Genomic DNA, 12,363 nt, shown 5'->3' on the forward strand with positions numbered 1-12,363 from the left:
GGAGAGAGGACGCTGCCGCCAGGGGAGGCGGTCACGGGCACGGGGAAGGTGTGCCGTGTGTCTCCCGAGGGCCCTGGCTCTGGGGCTGCCCCACGTCTGTTTGCCCTCAGCACTGTCCCCATATGAGGTCACTGGCTGGCTGGCCAGGGCTCAGGCCCATCCAAGGTCCAGCCATCTACATCACCACCTCCTGTGTTCTCTCTCTGTCCAGACTTTGGCCCCCGTCTCTTGCCTGGACTCTGACGACAATGTCCGGCAGTGTCAGCCAGCGAGTGGGGGCGGGGGCCCCTCCTGGGTGGGCGGAGCAGGGCCGTCAGGCCCATGGGGAGGTCTGCCCCGTGGGTCAGCAGGGAGAAGGGGGAGGTGTGGCTGGAGCCCCCAGCAGAGGCCGTCACAGGTGCCCGTCGGCGTTCTCGGTCCCGTGGTGACGCCAGCACCTGGGAGGGCTCTCGGCGTGTCTCCGGTGCCCACCCTGGAGAGCTGGCCGGAAGGCCAGGTGCTGCCATTAGCCCATGTCATGGCTGGGGCTCAAGGACCCCGAGTCTGGCCCATAGTTGCTCAGCCAAGGGCGTGTGCGTGGGGTGGGGGCAGACCCCCTTCCCGGGGTGGGGGGAGAAGCCCGTGGCTCCCTGGCCCTAAGCAGACACCTCCTGGGGCACTCGGGGGGCTGGGTCCGGACCCTCCCAGAACCCCTCAGGGTGCACGGGTGCCTGTACTTTTCTCCTGCAGAACCCGCGCTGCTCTGACCCGGGGCTTCCTTCCGTCCGACCTTCTGTTCAAAAATGCGACTTCCTAGAACAAAGCAGCGCTTTGCAGGTTCTGTTTCTCCAAACGTGCGTTTTCCATTCCGGGGGCTTGCCGAAGGGACGCGCCGAAGACCCCAGGGTCCCAGAGGGTTGGCAGAGCCCTGCCTCGCCACAGGCCTCGATGCCGCCGGGGGACGGGGGCTGGCCATCCCTGAGGGCCCAGGTCGGGCGCTGCGGCCACTCAGAGCGGCCCCAGGAGGTGCTGTGCATGCCCCGTCCCTCTCCCAGGAAACCGAGGCACAGAGTTTTACTTACCAGCAGTGGTTCCCATTCTGGTAGTAATAAGGACCCCCCACCCCACCAGGTCACGTCGTGAGTTGTGGCCCCAGGGGTCGAGCAGGCTGGTGGGTCAAGGAGGCAGGAATGAGGGGAAATGCCCCCCTGCCCCCCCTTCCTCCTGGGGTGAGTTTCTCCTGCCCCCTCACCCGGGAGGGAGTAGAAGCAGCCCCGGCCCTGGGGGAGGACAGAACTCCAGCTCAGGCGGGCCCGAAGGCCTCACGCGGCTCTTTGAAGACCGGCCCAGGGGTCAAAGGAGGCAAGTGGGCACTCATGTCATTTGCCACCCCAAGTGTGACCTGCGGCTGTGGCCTCACCTTCCCACCCAGGAGCCCACTTAGCCGAGGCCTCCCCGCCACTGTCTGTGGGGGTCTCTTCTCCTGGGTGGGAGGTCGGGGAATGGCTGTCATGCTTGGCCTGGTCTCCCAGACCCTCCGCACAGCCTGCTGGGTAGCGGGGTGGCTGGGGCAGGGTGGGTGAGGTGGGGTGGGCGTCCCACCGTGAGCGGTTTGGCAGGAGGGGCGGGCAGCGAGCAGGGTGGAGAAACGGGGCGGGGGGCGAAGGTGCCGATGCCAGGAACAGCCTCCAGGGCTGCGAGAGCCGTGCACGGGGAGACGGGCTCAGCCTGGGCAGGGTGGGCGCCTGGGGCCTTCCTGGAGGAAGGGACGTGGGAGCCAGGCCTTGAAAGGTGAGGAGGACTGGGCGGTGCGGGCAGACGCAGGGCGCCGAGAGGGGCCCGGAGGTCAGCCGAAGGTGATGGTTCTGAGAGCCAGGGGTGGGGACCGAGTCCCATTGGGCAGCCCTCTCCCTCACCCCCGCCTGGCTCCCTCCCCCCGCCCCCGCGGGCCCCCCTGTGGCGAGCCGAAGGGCGGCAGGCCGTGGAGCCGAGCCAAGGTCAATCCGGGTGTCCGGGCGCCGGCCGGCGCCCCACCTGCTGCGGCAAGTAATGAGAGGGCTTCCATTATTTTCGGGTGAGCGCCCCTGGCAGATGCGACAGCCAGCAGATGTGTGAGGTCCGAGGTGATTTGCAAGGGACCAGTTCCTGCGACGCACGGTAATTGCCCCCGGCGACGGCGCTGTCACTCAGAGGTTGTCCTGCCCGGGCCAGGGTGAGGTAGAGGTCAGTCCGAAGATCTGGTGTGGCCGCTGGAAGCCAGAGGACCCCCACGGGGCTCCTGGGGAGGGGGCAGCCGGCTGAGGCCGCGGCTGTGGTCTCGGGGGCTGTCTGGCCAGAGCCCCACTCTGGGCTGGGGGAGCCCTGCAGTAGGCCCGCTGTCCCCAGGTTTTAGGTGTTGGGGCGATACGGTGGCCCGTCCTGGAGCTGGAGCTGGGCCTGTCCCCGGAGCTGAAACCCCTGGATTCACTCCCCGGGCGGGGGGTGCCCTGCAGGCTGCGTGGCGGCCCTGAGGCCAAGCCTGGCCTGGGCTCTCCCGACCCTCTGAATGCTCCTGTTCCTGGCCTCCTGAGGCCCCATCTGTGACCCCCTAAGAGCTGCCAGGGTGTGGCTCCTTGGCTGTCTGAGTGGGTTTGGGCGGCCACAGCAACAACTCGCCCTGGGGGCTTCAACCACAATTGCATGTTCCCGGAGTTCCGAAAGCTACACGTCCAAAGACCCAGGTGCCAGCCGGGCCGGCTCTGGTGGGAGTTCTCTTCCTGCATGGTGGGCATCCACCTTCTCGCCGTGGCCTCACCTGGCCGCCCCTTTGTGCAGAGAGAGAGAGAGATCGCTGGTGTCTTTTCTTAGAAGGACGCCAATCCTGTCCTAGCACGTCCCCACCCTTGACCTCATTGGACACAGTTCAGGCCACAGCGTTAGCCACTCAGGGGCTCACCTTCAGTGCTGACCCAACGTCTCACGCTTTCTGTCCCCGGTGCACGCCCAGGTGTGCCCCGTGCACACCCCTGCTCACCTGGAGAGTGTCAGTTTCCCTGCCGGCAGGAAGAGCTGTTCCTGGGCTGCTGGGCCTTGCTGGGCACGGTGCTTCCGTACCAGGAATGCGCCAGGGCTGTCGCACGCCACCTGCGAGCCGTGTGACCTTGTGGGTGTCTGGAGCCTCTGTGTTCTCGTCCCTGGGATGGGGTTTACTCCGTCCGCACGGGCTCAGTGAGAGTCATTCGCCCACCGGGCACCTGGCCCTGGGCGTGGATGTAGGGACCACCAACTCTGCCCTCAGGGAGGGGACAAAATCGAGACTCAGGGTAACATACTCACGCGTCACCATGTTAACAATAGTAATGACCCCTGATATTATTATTCTCAGTGACTAAGAAAAACGAAGAGAGGACCTGGGGCTGGTCCCGAGTGGTGACGCTTCAAAAGGGGGTGGGCGGTTGGGGCCCCAACGGACAGGCCCCCAGGGCAAGCACTTCCCCCCAGCTTTTCCCAGCAGGCTTTTCGGGGACTGATGAACCCTCCCCTGTTCCGGGGACTCGGGATGTTGTGGGCGGGGGGCGGGGGGGGGGGCCCGAACCTCGGTTGCTTTTCCAAGGAGACCCGAGGTGAAGGAGACCCGAGGCGGAGGCGCCCCGAAGTGGGTTCTGGTGTTTCACGGGCTCCGGAAGTTGCGGTTGGAGCAGCAGATGGGAGGCACGGTCCTCTCGCGGTCCCACGGGCTGCTCGCTGTTCTGAGAAGGTCACATCGTGACTCATTAGCATTAATTAGTCCCCCGGCACCCCCGGCACCTCCTCGCTCAGCAGCTCCATTAACTTGGGTGTGAATCGCACGTTCTGGGCGCCAATCAATGAAGGTTTGTTCCATAACGTACAAGGTGATGCTATTAGTTACAATAATTAACTGCCTCATTAAAAATACAAAAGCTGTCTTTATGAAGGGCAATTAACCACTCAGCATAATTGATAATTCATAACCCTCTGATTAGGAAAGACAAATACTAAGAAAGGGAGGACCGCGTCGCCTGGGCTGTTGGTGAAGACGCTGTCAGCCTCCGGGTCTGCGTCTACCCTGTCGCCGGCAGCCCCTCAGACTCCTTCCCGATCACCCCTGTCGGCTCCGGTGCCCGGGGGCCTGCAGGCCCGTGGGAGCGTGGCGGTGTGCGTTTCCACATCGGGTGCTGTCCGCTCCCGTCAGGGCCCGTGGGGGGGCCGCAGGCCCGAGACACCCCCGGGCGAGCAGTCGGTGTGGTCCAGAGGACGGGTCCCCCTCCCCGGCCGTCATTTGGACTCTGCACCCATCAGCCATTCAGCCAGCACCTGCCAGGGGCCTGCTGTGTGCCGTGCCCTGCACGGCGCGTGGGGGGCTGAGGTCAGCTGAGCAGACCCTTCCCCACCTCACAGAGCACACAGGGGACCCCGATAAGGCACACACCTCTGTGTGCTCCCTCGGCCTTTGCCTTTTTGGGGAAACACACACCCAGCGTTAATTAGGTGTGCGTGGTTCAGACGCAGCGTGCGGGTGCTAGTTACCGTGGAAAGGTCCAGAGAGAGTGCTGCAAGGTTCAGAGGTTGACCCCCAGCCAGGCCAGGTGGGACGTGTGTGGAGGCAGGTGTCCCGTGGGTCTCCGAAGCCGGGAGAAGGTGTGGAGAGGCGGAAGGTCCCAGGCAGCGGGACTGGGGACGCGTCCCAGGTGGGAAGGGAGGCGTGGGCAAAGGTCAGGTGGAACCTTGGGGAGTCTCAGGTGCGCCAAGCGCAGGGGCGATGAGGAGGAGGGCAGTCGAGGGACTGGTCAGGTCCCCTGGAAAGGTCTGCTTCCACTCAGAAACACCAACCCAAATACTGTGGGGTCTGTCCAGGCCCACCTCGGGGACCTCGGGGACCTCAGGGACTTGGCCCCGGGATCGTACCAGGCGCCCGTGGAGAAGCATCTGTGTAGCCCCCTCCCCCCGAGGCTGCACACCCTGCCTGGTGACGGCGGCCTCCACCTGCTCGCACCTCCAGACTGAAGCGGTCGGGGCTGAAGGTGAGGTTCTGCACCAACGAGTCTCAGAAGTCCCGCCGACACCTGGTGGCAGAGCTTCGCCACCTGGGCTTCGACGTCTCCGAGAGCGAGGTGACCGCCCCGCCCCCAGCCGCCTGTCGCATCCTGAAGGAGCGAGGCCTCCGGCCACACCTGCTTGTCCACGACGGTAGGCCCGCCCGGCCCCGGGGACCCGGTGGGGTGAAGGTGCCCCTTTCAGGGTGGGGGCTGGGGGACAGCACCCCTCTCACCTGGGCCAAACCACGAGGAAGGACGCGGTGTAACCCCTGGCCCCTGCCGCCAGCACTCACGGCCCGTGGGCTGGAATCTCCCGGGGCCGCGTCATCCCTGGCCTCACGCCAGAGGGGCCGCCGGTCCCAGATGGCTCCTCGGGGCAGAGCCTGCGTTGTCCTTGTCTGATCCAGAATAGACCGAGGGGGCAGGGCACCGTGGGGGGTAAAATCCTAGCTCCTGGGGTGTGTGCGCGGGGTGGGAGGGGGCGGTGTGCAAGGAGGGAGGGAGGCTGAGGACTGGACGGCTCTGACCTCCCGCACCCGCAGCCCGGACCGTGTTTGGGGAGCCAGCCCTGCCCGTGGTGGACAGCACAGCGTGTGCACCCTGAGCAGTCCCAGGGCGAGGGAAGAGCCGCCCTGGCCCTCGGTGGGGGGTTCTCTGGGCCGGAGGGAAGGGGCAGTGTTGCCTGCTGCCTCGGGATGTTTAGGAAGCGGAGCCCTAAGCAGTGCTTCAGCACCCAGGACACTTCCCCGTCCTTGCCTCTCTCTCCTTCTTCCTCCACTGTTGGCCTTCTCGTCTGCAGACTGCTCACTGAGGCCGGCGTGCTTTTCTGCGTCCCAGCTGGAGTGGGGGCCCCCGACCGGCCGGTGCTCCCTGCGAGGCCCCGGCGTCCACTCCGTGGCTCCGGTGTCCACCGAGGGTGGCTGCCCAGCCTTTAGAGACCAGGTTCCTCCGAGTCCTTCCTCTGCAATCCAGGACCCCTGCCAGTGTCTTCTGAACAGTCCTCAGACACAGAGAAACATCTAGGGGAAGACACGCCCTCCTCCGGGCAAAGGCGGCTGGGGACCGAGCCGCCGGAGGGCAGGCGAGAATTCAGCGTGGACCTAGAGGGGCAGATTCACGTCAGACAAGCAGACAGAGTTGGGGGAGGCTGTGGGGGGTGCCCGGTGCCCCCCTCAGCTGTCCTCCTGCATCCGTGGTCTCCAGAAATGTACCCGAAGTGTTTTCAGACGTGAATTTTCCCCCAGGTTTGACTGCTGATGGATTTCCCCTCCTCCTCAGCATTTACTATGACAAGTTTTCAGCACATGGCGAAGCTGAAAGAATGTTACTGGGAATATTTGTATGCCCGTGGCCTTGATTTCACCAGTGAGGCTCTCCTGTTTTCTCCGTTACACACCCAGCCGTCCGTCCCTCCGTGCACCCGCCCAGCTCAGCCTTCGGTGCATTGCCCAGTAAACCACAGACACGGGTCGCTTTCCCAAACACTGCAGCACACTGTTGACTGGACGTCAGTATCTGTTTACAGTTTGTTTTTAAGACTTTATTTATTTATCTATAGAGAAAGGGGACAGGAGGAAGAGAGAGAGATTTTATTTCTTTATTTTTAGAGAGAGAGAAAGTGGAGTGTGAGAGAGAAACGCTGATCGGTTTGCCTCTCATGCAAACCTCCCGACTGGGCTTGAACCCACAACCCAGGCACGTGCCCTGACCGGGAACCGAACCGGCGACCTTTCGCTTTGCTGGACAATGCCTGGCCAGCCGAACCACACTGGCTGGGGCTGTTTATCATTGTTGTTGTTGTTGTTGTTTAATCTAAAATCGATATACCGTCATGCAACGGGAACATCCCCAGTGCACTTTTGCAGGGTTTTGACTCATGTGCCCATCTGTGTGACCCCCAACCCCCATCAAGATGTGGAACTTCCCCCTCACCCCGAAACTTCCTTCGAGCCCCTCCCAGTCGGTCCCGCCTCCCCTCAGAGGCGCCTACCGTTTGCACTTTTTTTTAAATTATAAACAAGTTTGCCTCCTCAGGAGTGTCATGGTGATAGAATCACACAGCCTCTAGTAGTGTCGGGGCCCCCAGACCACTGCAGGCTGAGCACTTGCCGGAGGGGTCGGAGGCCTCGGGCAAGCTGTCCCTACGGCTGCCCGCTGCTGTCGCCACAGGGGAAGAATGCAGATGGTCATTCGGCCACCGGAAGGGGCCTGGGACAAGCTCCAGGAGAATCCAGGCGCGACCTTCCAGGCACCCTCCCCCCACCCAGTAGAGCTGCCCGGGGCTTGCTTAACTCTCCCCGCAGCGATGCGTGACTGGCCACGCACAGTGGCGTCACCCGGGGGAGCTCCGGGGGCCTCCTGGGCTGTGATTAAAGGTCAGTCAGTTAGCATGCAGTGCCCCTGTGACTGACCTTCCCTGCTCAGTCTCAGCGTCCCCGGGCGTTGGCCCAGGGCCCCGGGCCCACAACACCCCTCTCTGCAGGCAGGATGTTCTGGGGCTCAGCGGGTCCCCCGCAGCTGGTGGGAAGCCAGACCTGGCTGGGGGTGGGGGTGCAGGTAGGCTCCAGCAGCCCAGCCCGCTGAGCTCCCCCCGCCTCCCACAGTGGCCATTCATACGTGGGGCCCCTTTCCCCCAGCAGGCTGTACCGGCAGGGCCTTTCCTTCCTACGCAGGGCGGCGTTCAGCGAGCAAGCATGCCGCCGTCCGCGGTGGGCGGCCCCCGGGCTGCTTCCAGCGTGAGGCCGAAGTAACCGGACCGTCCGGAACAGTTCTCCGAGCGGACACCTGGGGGCGTGACTGTGGGGCGCCTGCTCCGTTTCACCGGCCGCCAGCCCTTCTCTGGGGCCCTGTCGCTTCACAGTCCTGCCGGGTGGCGGCTGCGCGGCCCCCTCCAGCACTGGGTGGCGCCCGTCTTTTTAGTTCTCTGGCTGGTGGGCGTGGTGTGGTGTGGTGTGTCCTTGTGGCGAATTCTGTTTGTTTGTTTTTTAACCCAGAAAGACCAGGGTCTGTTTCTTCCTAGGAGCTGAACCCAGGGCTGGGGACCGGGTTCACCCTGCAGCTCTCCTGTTGGAATTTACAGTGGGGGAGGGTGGGGGAGGAGGAGGAGGAAGAGGCTTTCTGAAGGGAGGGGGCTGGGTGCGGCCCTGCTCCTCCTCCTCCTCCTCCTCCTCCTCAGGACGTTCCTGGTCCCCCCTACCCCCCCCACCTCGCTCCCCCCGCCCCAGTGGGGTCTGGCCGACATGCGCTGATGGCCGTGTAGTTTGGGGCCGGCAGTGGCGACTCCGTGGAGGCTGCAAGCGGCCTCATTTCATCCACTTGTCCTCCAGGCAGACCCCCCTTCTTAGTGGCAGAGCTGTGGGTTCCACTAGTGGCCCGTGGGAGAGAACTAAGGGGGCTCCCGGGCAGTGCCCATGTTGGAGTGGGGGTCCCCCGAGCATGCCCATCTTTCGCCTGACAAACTCTGTCACCGCGGGCCGTTGGAATTCCCTCACCTATGACATGGGAGCAACCCCCCTTCCTTTCCACCGCCCAGGGTGGGGAGTGGAAAGAGAGAGTGCATGGGGGGGGCGGGGAGAGGCAGGTGTGGCAGATGGGAGGTGTCCAGGCCAGGGAGGGCGGCAACCCCGACGCCCTGGGCTTTATCCCTCTCTCTCTCTCTCTCTCCCCAGACGTCCGCTCAGAATTCAATGACATCGACATGTCCAACCCCAACTGTGTGGTCATTGCAGATGCAGGAGAGAGTTTTTCCTACCAGAACATGAATAAGGCCTTCCAGGTGCTCATGGGGCTGGAAAACCCCGTGCTCATATCGCTGGGGATGGGGTGAGTCGGCCCCGGGACGGGGGGGGGGGATGTGTGTGCGGGTCTGGGACTCCCTGAGGCCAGGAGAGAAGGGTGTGGGAGCGTGGGCGAGGGGTGGGCGCGGGGCGACTCCCTTTTCCCTCCCTTATCTTGTTTTTTCTCTTCAATTCTTCCTTCCTTTCTTCTGTTTTCGAGGAGACCCACATCTGCAGGCACTGGCGGGTCAAGCCTCCCTGTGGGCCGTGGGCTGGGAGAGGCGGGGCAGGGGCAGGGGCAGGGGCACGGGGAGGGGCGGGGAGGGTCCTTGCAGATGGCCGTTGCCCTTGGATATCTCAGAGGGCCAGCGTGACCCTCGGGAGTTGAGAGCCCAGGGTGGGAAGGCGCCCTTGCGCAGGACACAGTGGCCGGCGTTGAGAGGTGGTGCCGAGGGGGCAGAAAGGCAGTGAGAAGTGGGCTCCGGGGGGAAGGGGGCCCGGGGCCGGTCTGGTCCGGCCCCTTGGCCCTGGGTGTAGAGCGTGGTCTGCATCACACGGGGATCTGGTCCGTGACCACTGTTTTTGCCTGAACGTTTAGCATTTCCTTCTTTACAAGAGCGTGTCGGTTATTTATTTATTTTCTGACACCCTTCACCACTGAGATGGCACGTGGTCGTGGAAGAAAAATTGGAGTGGGCAGATGCACAAAGAGAGGAAAAGGCACCATCCCCGCGCACGGGGAGAACAGCCGTCCATACCCGGGCGCGTGTGCCTCCCGGGGGTCCCCTGGGCACGAGCCGTCCCCAGGGCACGTGCCCCCCTCGGCATCAGGCCTTGCCCAGTGCGGCCCCCTGTCCTCTCCCGGGCACACACTTGGTGTCGTGAACAGCTTTCCGTTCACTGACCAGATGGCCCCGTGGCCTGGTTGTCCCGCGTGGGGGACCCTGCGGGGCCCTCGGCCCTCACACGCCGAGGGAGGGACGTTTACGTTGCTGCTGGTTTGCTGCCAAGGTCAGGCCGTGGTGAGCGTCCTGGGGTTTTGGATGAGGTGCGTTCTTGACCTTCTTTTTTTTTTTAATTATTTCCACTTTTTAAAAAGATTTTATTTATTTATTTTTAGAGAGGGAAGGGAAGGAGAAAGAGAGAGAGAGAAACATCAATGTGCGGTTGCTGGGGGCCGTGGCCTGCAACCCAGGCATGTGCCCTGACTGGGGATCGAACCTGCGACGCTTTGGTTCGCAGCCTGTGCTCATTCCACTGAGCCGTTCTTGAGCTTCTTGGTGCCCAATTGCTTTCCAGGGAGCTGAGCAGGCTTATTCTGCCATCCGCAGAAGCGGTGCCAGGGACTTCGGGTCCCAGGAGGCTCTCCTAGCTGCAAGGACCCCTGGACCCCGCCCCAGCTTCTCATGCCTGACGGGACCTGGGCCCGCGGCGGGGAAGCCCCACAGGGCCAGCTCTTCAAATGCTCAGGGAGGGACTCTTGATCTGGCCACTGCCTTTGGGGGAGCGTTTTCTGTGCTCCGCATCGTTTCAGTCCCGCCACGCCCCCTGGCCTGCAGGCGGTTTCATGGACAGGTGGGCAGTGGAGGCGTACGCAGGCGAAGGAAGTGCCGGCCAGGCCAGCAGGCCAGCCAGAGCCTGTGACGTCACCTCGAGGAGACACCGTGGAGCAGATGTGTGGCCCCACGCAAGCTCTTAAAGTTTTTGGAGCCCATGTTTGCAAATTGGGAGATTTTACATGGAATATCTTCATTTCTGGGTTTTTTTTATTTTTTAAAAGATTTTATTTATTTGTTTTAGAAAGGGAAGGGAGGGAGAGAGAGAGAGAGAGAAACATCAATGTGTGGTTGCTGGGGGTCATGGCCTGCAACCCAGGCATGTGCCCTGACTGGGAATCGAACCTGCGACACTTTGGTTCGCAACCCACGCTCAATCCACTGAGCTACACCAGCCACGGCCATTTCTGGGTTCTTTTGAAAAATCAGACTGGTTGGCCCTGGGCTCCACATTGGCACGCACACAGCGGCCTCGCTGGAGCCCCTGCCGCGTGGGTTCCCACCCACCAGCCCCCACGGCTCCCCACCACCGCCTCCCTCTCCGGGCCCCAGAGTCAGCGGGCTTTGTCTTCCGCTGTTTGTACACACAGTAGAGAAGTATTTCCTTGTGGCCATGTCGCTGTCAGAAAAGGCAAACAAAAGAAATTACAAGAAAGAAAAGAGAGGATCTATTTGGAACTACAATATTCTAGTGTATTTATCATGCAAATGAAATGTGTCCTGTTTAGTGAGGTTTTCTCCAGGAAAACTGAACCAACAGGATGTGCATATATATATATATATATATATATATATATAGAGAGAGAGAGAGAGAGAGAGAGAGAGAGAGAGAGAGAGAGAGAGAGGCGGGGTGGGGAGAGAGAGAGAGGAAGAGAGAGGTGGGGAGAGACAGACAGACAGACACTGATTGTGGGGCCAAGCCAGCGGGCTGGAAACTCGGGGCTGAGTTGCTCCGTGACCCCAAAGGCAGACTCCCTCTCGCTCAAGGAGGTCAGACTTTGCCCCGCCCAGGGCTCTCACCGGCCGGAGGCGGCCACGATGTGGTTGGTGGGCAGCCATCCATCTGCTTTACTCACCGTCCGCGGATTTAAATGTTAATCTCATCCAAGAAACACATTCTCGGACACATCCAGACTGACGTTTGACCAAACAAATACCTGGGCCACTTGGCCCAGGCAGGGTGACACTCATGACGCACTGTCGCTGTCCTTCGGTGACCTGACAGCGCCCTGCAGTGCGGGTCCCTGCAGAGCCGGGAGCCCGGCTGCCTTCCTGGCCGACGCTCCGGGCTGGGTCCTCGGGGACCCCTCAGTGGCCGAGCCGTCCCCGGAAAGCAGCATCTCGAAGAAGCTCTGCTATACCTCGTGCACGTGAACACCTCGGTCTTGATAAAATTGTCTCTAACCACGGAAAGCTATTCCAGATCATGGGTAGTAGTCCAAATAGATACGTTGTTGAAAAAGAAAAAAATGTAACTCTTCCGAAACCGATTCAGTGGCGGGCTTGTTTGTTTCTCGGATGAGCAGCCAGCGAGCGGGGTCGCTAGCTTGACGGGTTCTGACTTGACTTCGGGTCGGATGCTCAGAAGCGAGAAAGGAAGGACGGCTTTCCAGCCCAGGGTCTCAGGACGGCCCGAGGCCCCGTGGACGCCGCTGCCACGCCCGCCCGAGTGGGGGTCACGGATGGTGCGGGGCCGCGCCCCGAAGGAGGCGGGACGGTGGGCGCCCCGGGGCAGAATGCCCTGCTCTGGAAACGGAGTGATTTACATCGGGCGTCTGTTTGGACCGAGAGCGGGAATTGCCTTTGTCATTGCGTCTGTCATGCCGCCGTCAGAAAATTAAGCTGTTTACGCGGTGGACTGTGGGAGGTTAATGGCTCCTGCAGGAGAGGTCAAGTGGCCATTTCGAAGGGAGGCTGTTCGGAAGAATCGGGAGAGCAGAAGAGTAGAGCATAAAATCTGTCTGACGGCCTCTCCGGCCTTCCTCCGGCCTTCCTCCGGGCTCCCCAGCACCCGCG

The 12,363-nt window shown here is 62.3% G+C and overlaps 1 protein-coding gene across 2 annotated transcripts in view; it reads left to right on the forward strand.

Annotated features, from left to right (window-relative positions):
• LOC123828933 (phospholysine phosphohistidine inorganic pyrophosphate phosphatase) overlaps positions 1–12,363 on the forward strand; it is a 69,842-nt gene that overhangs the window by 6,232 nt on the left and 51,247 nt on the right. Inside the window, exons 2-3 of one of the 2 annotated variants that reach the window (XM_045854410.1) lie at positions 4,979–5,166; positions 8,744–8,837. In XM_045854410.1, coding sequence (XP_045710366.1) covers positions 4,979–5,166; positions 8,744–8,837 — 282 coding nt within the window. Of the gene's footprint in view, positions 1–4,978; positions 5,167–8,683; positions 8,838–12,363 lie in introns of both variants that reach the window. The other variant, XM_045854409.1, reaches the window with a different exon arrangement.

Source organism: Phyllostomus hastatus, unplaced genomic scaffold, assembly GCF_019186645.2.
Source record: "Phyllostomus hastatus isolate PE091 unplaced genomic scaffold, TTU_PhHast_1.1 phas_scaffold_1066, whole genome shotgun sequence".
NCBI classification, from domain to species: Eukaryota; Metazoa; Chordata; class Mammalia; order Chiroptera; family Phyllostomidae; genus Phyllostomus; species Phyllostomus hastatus.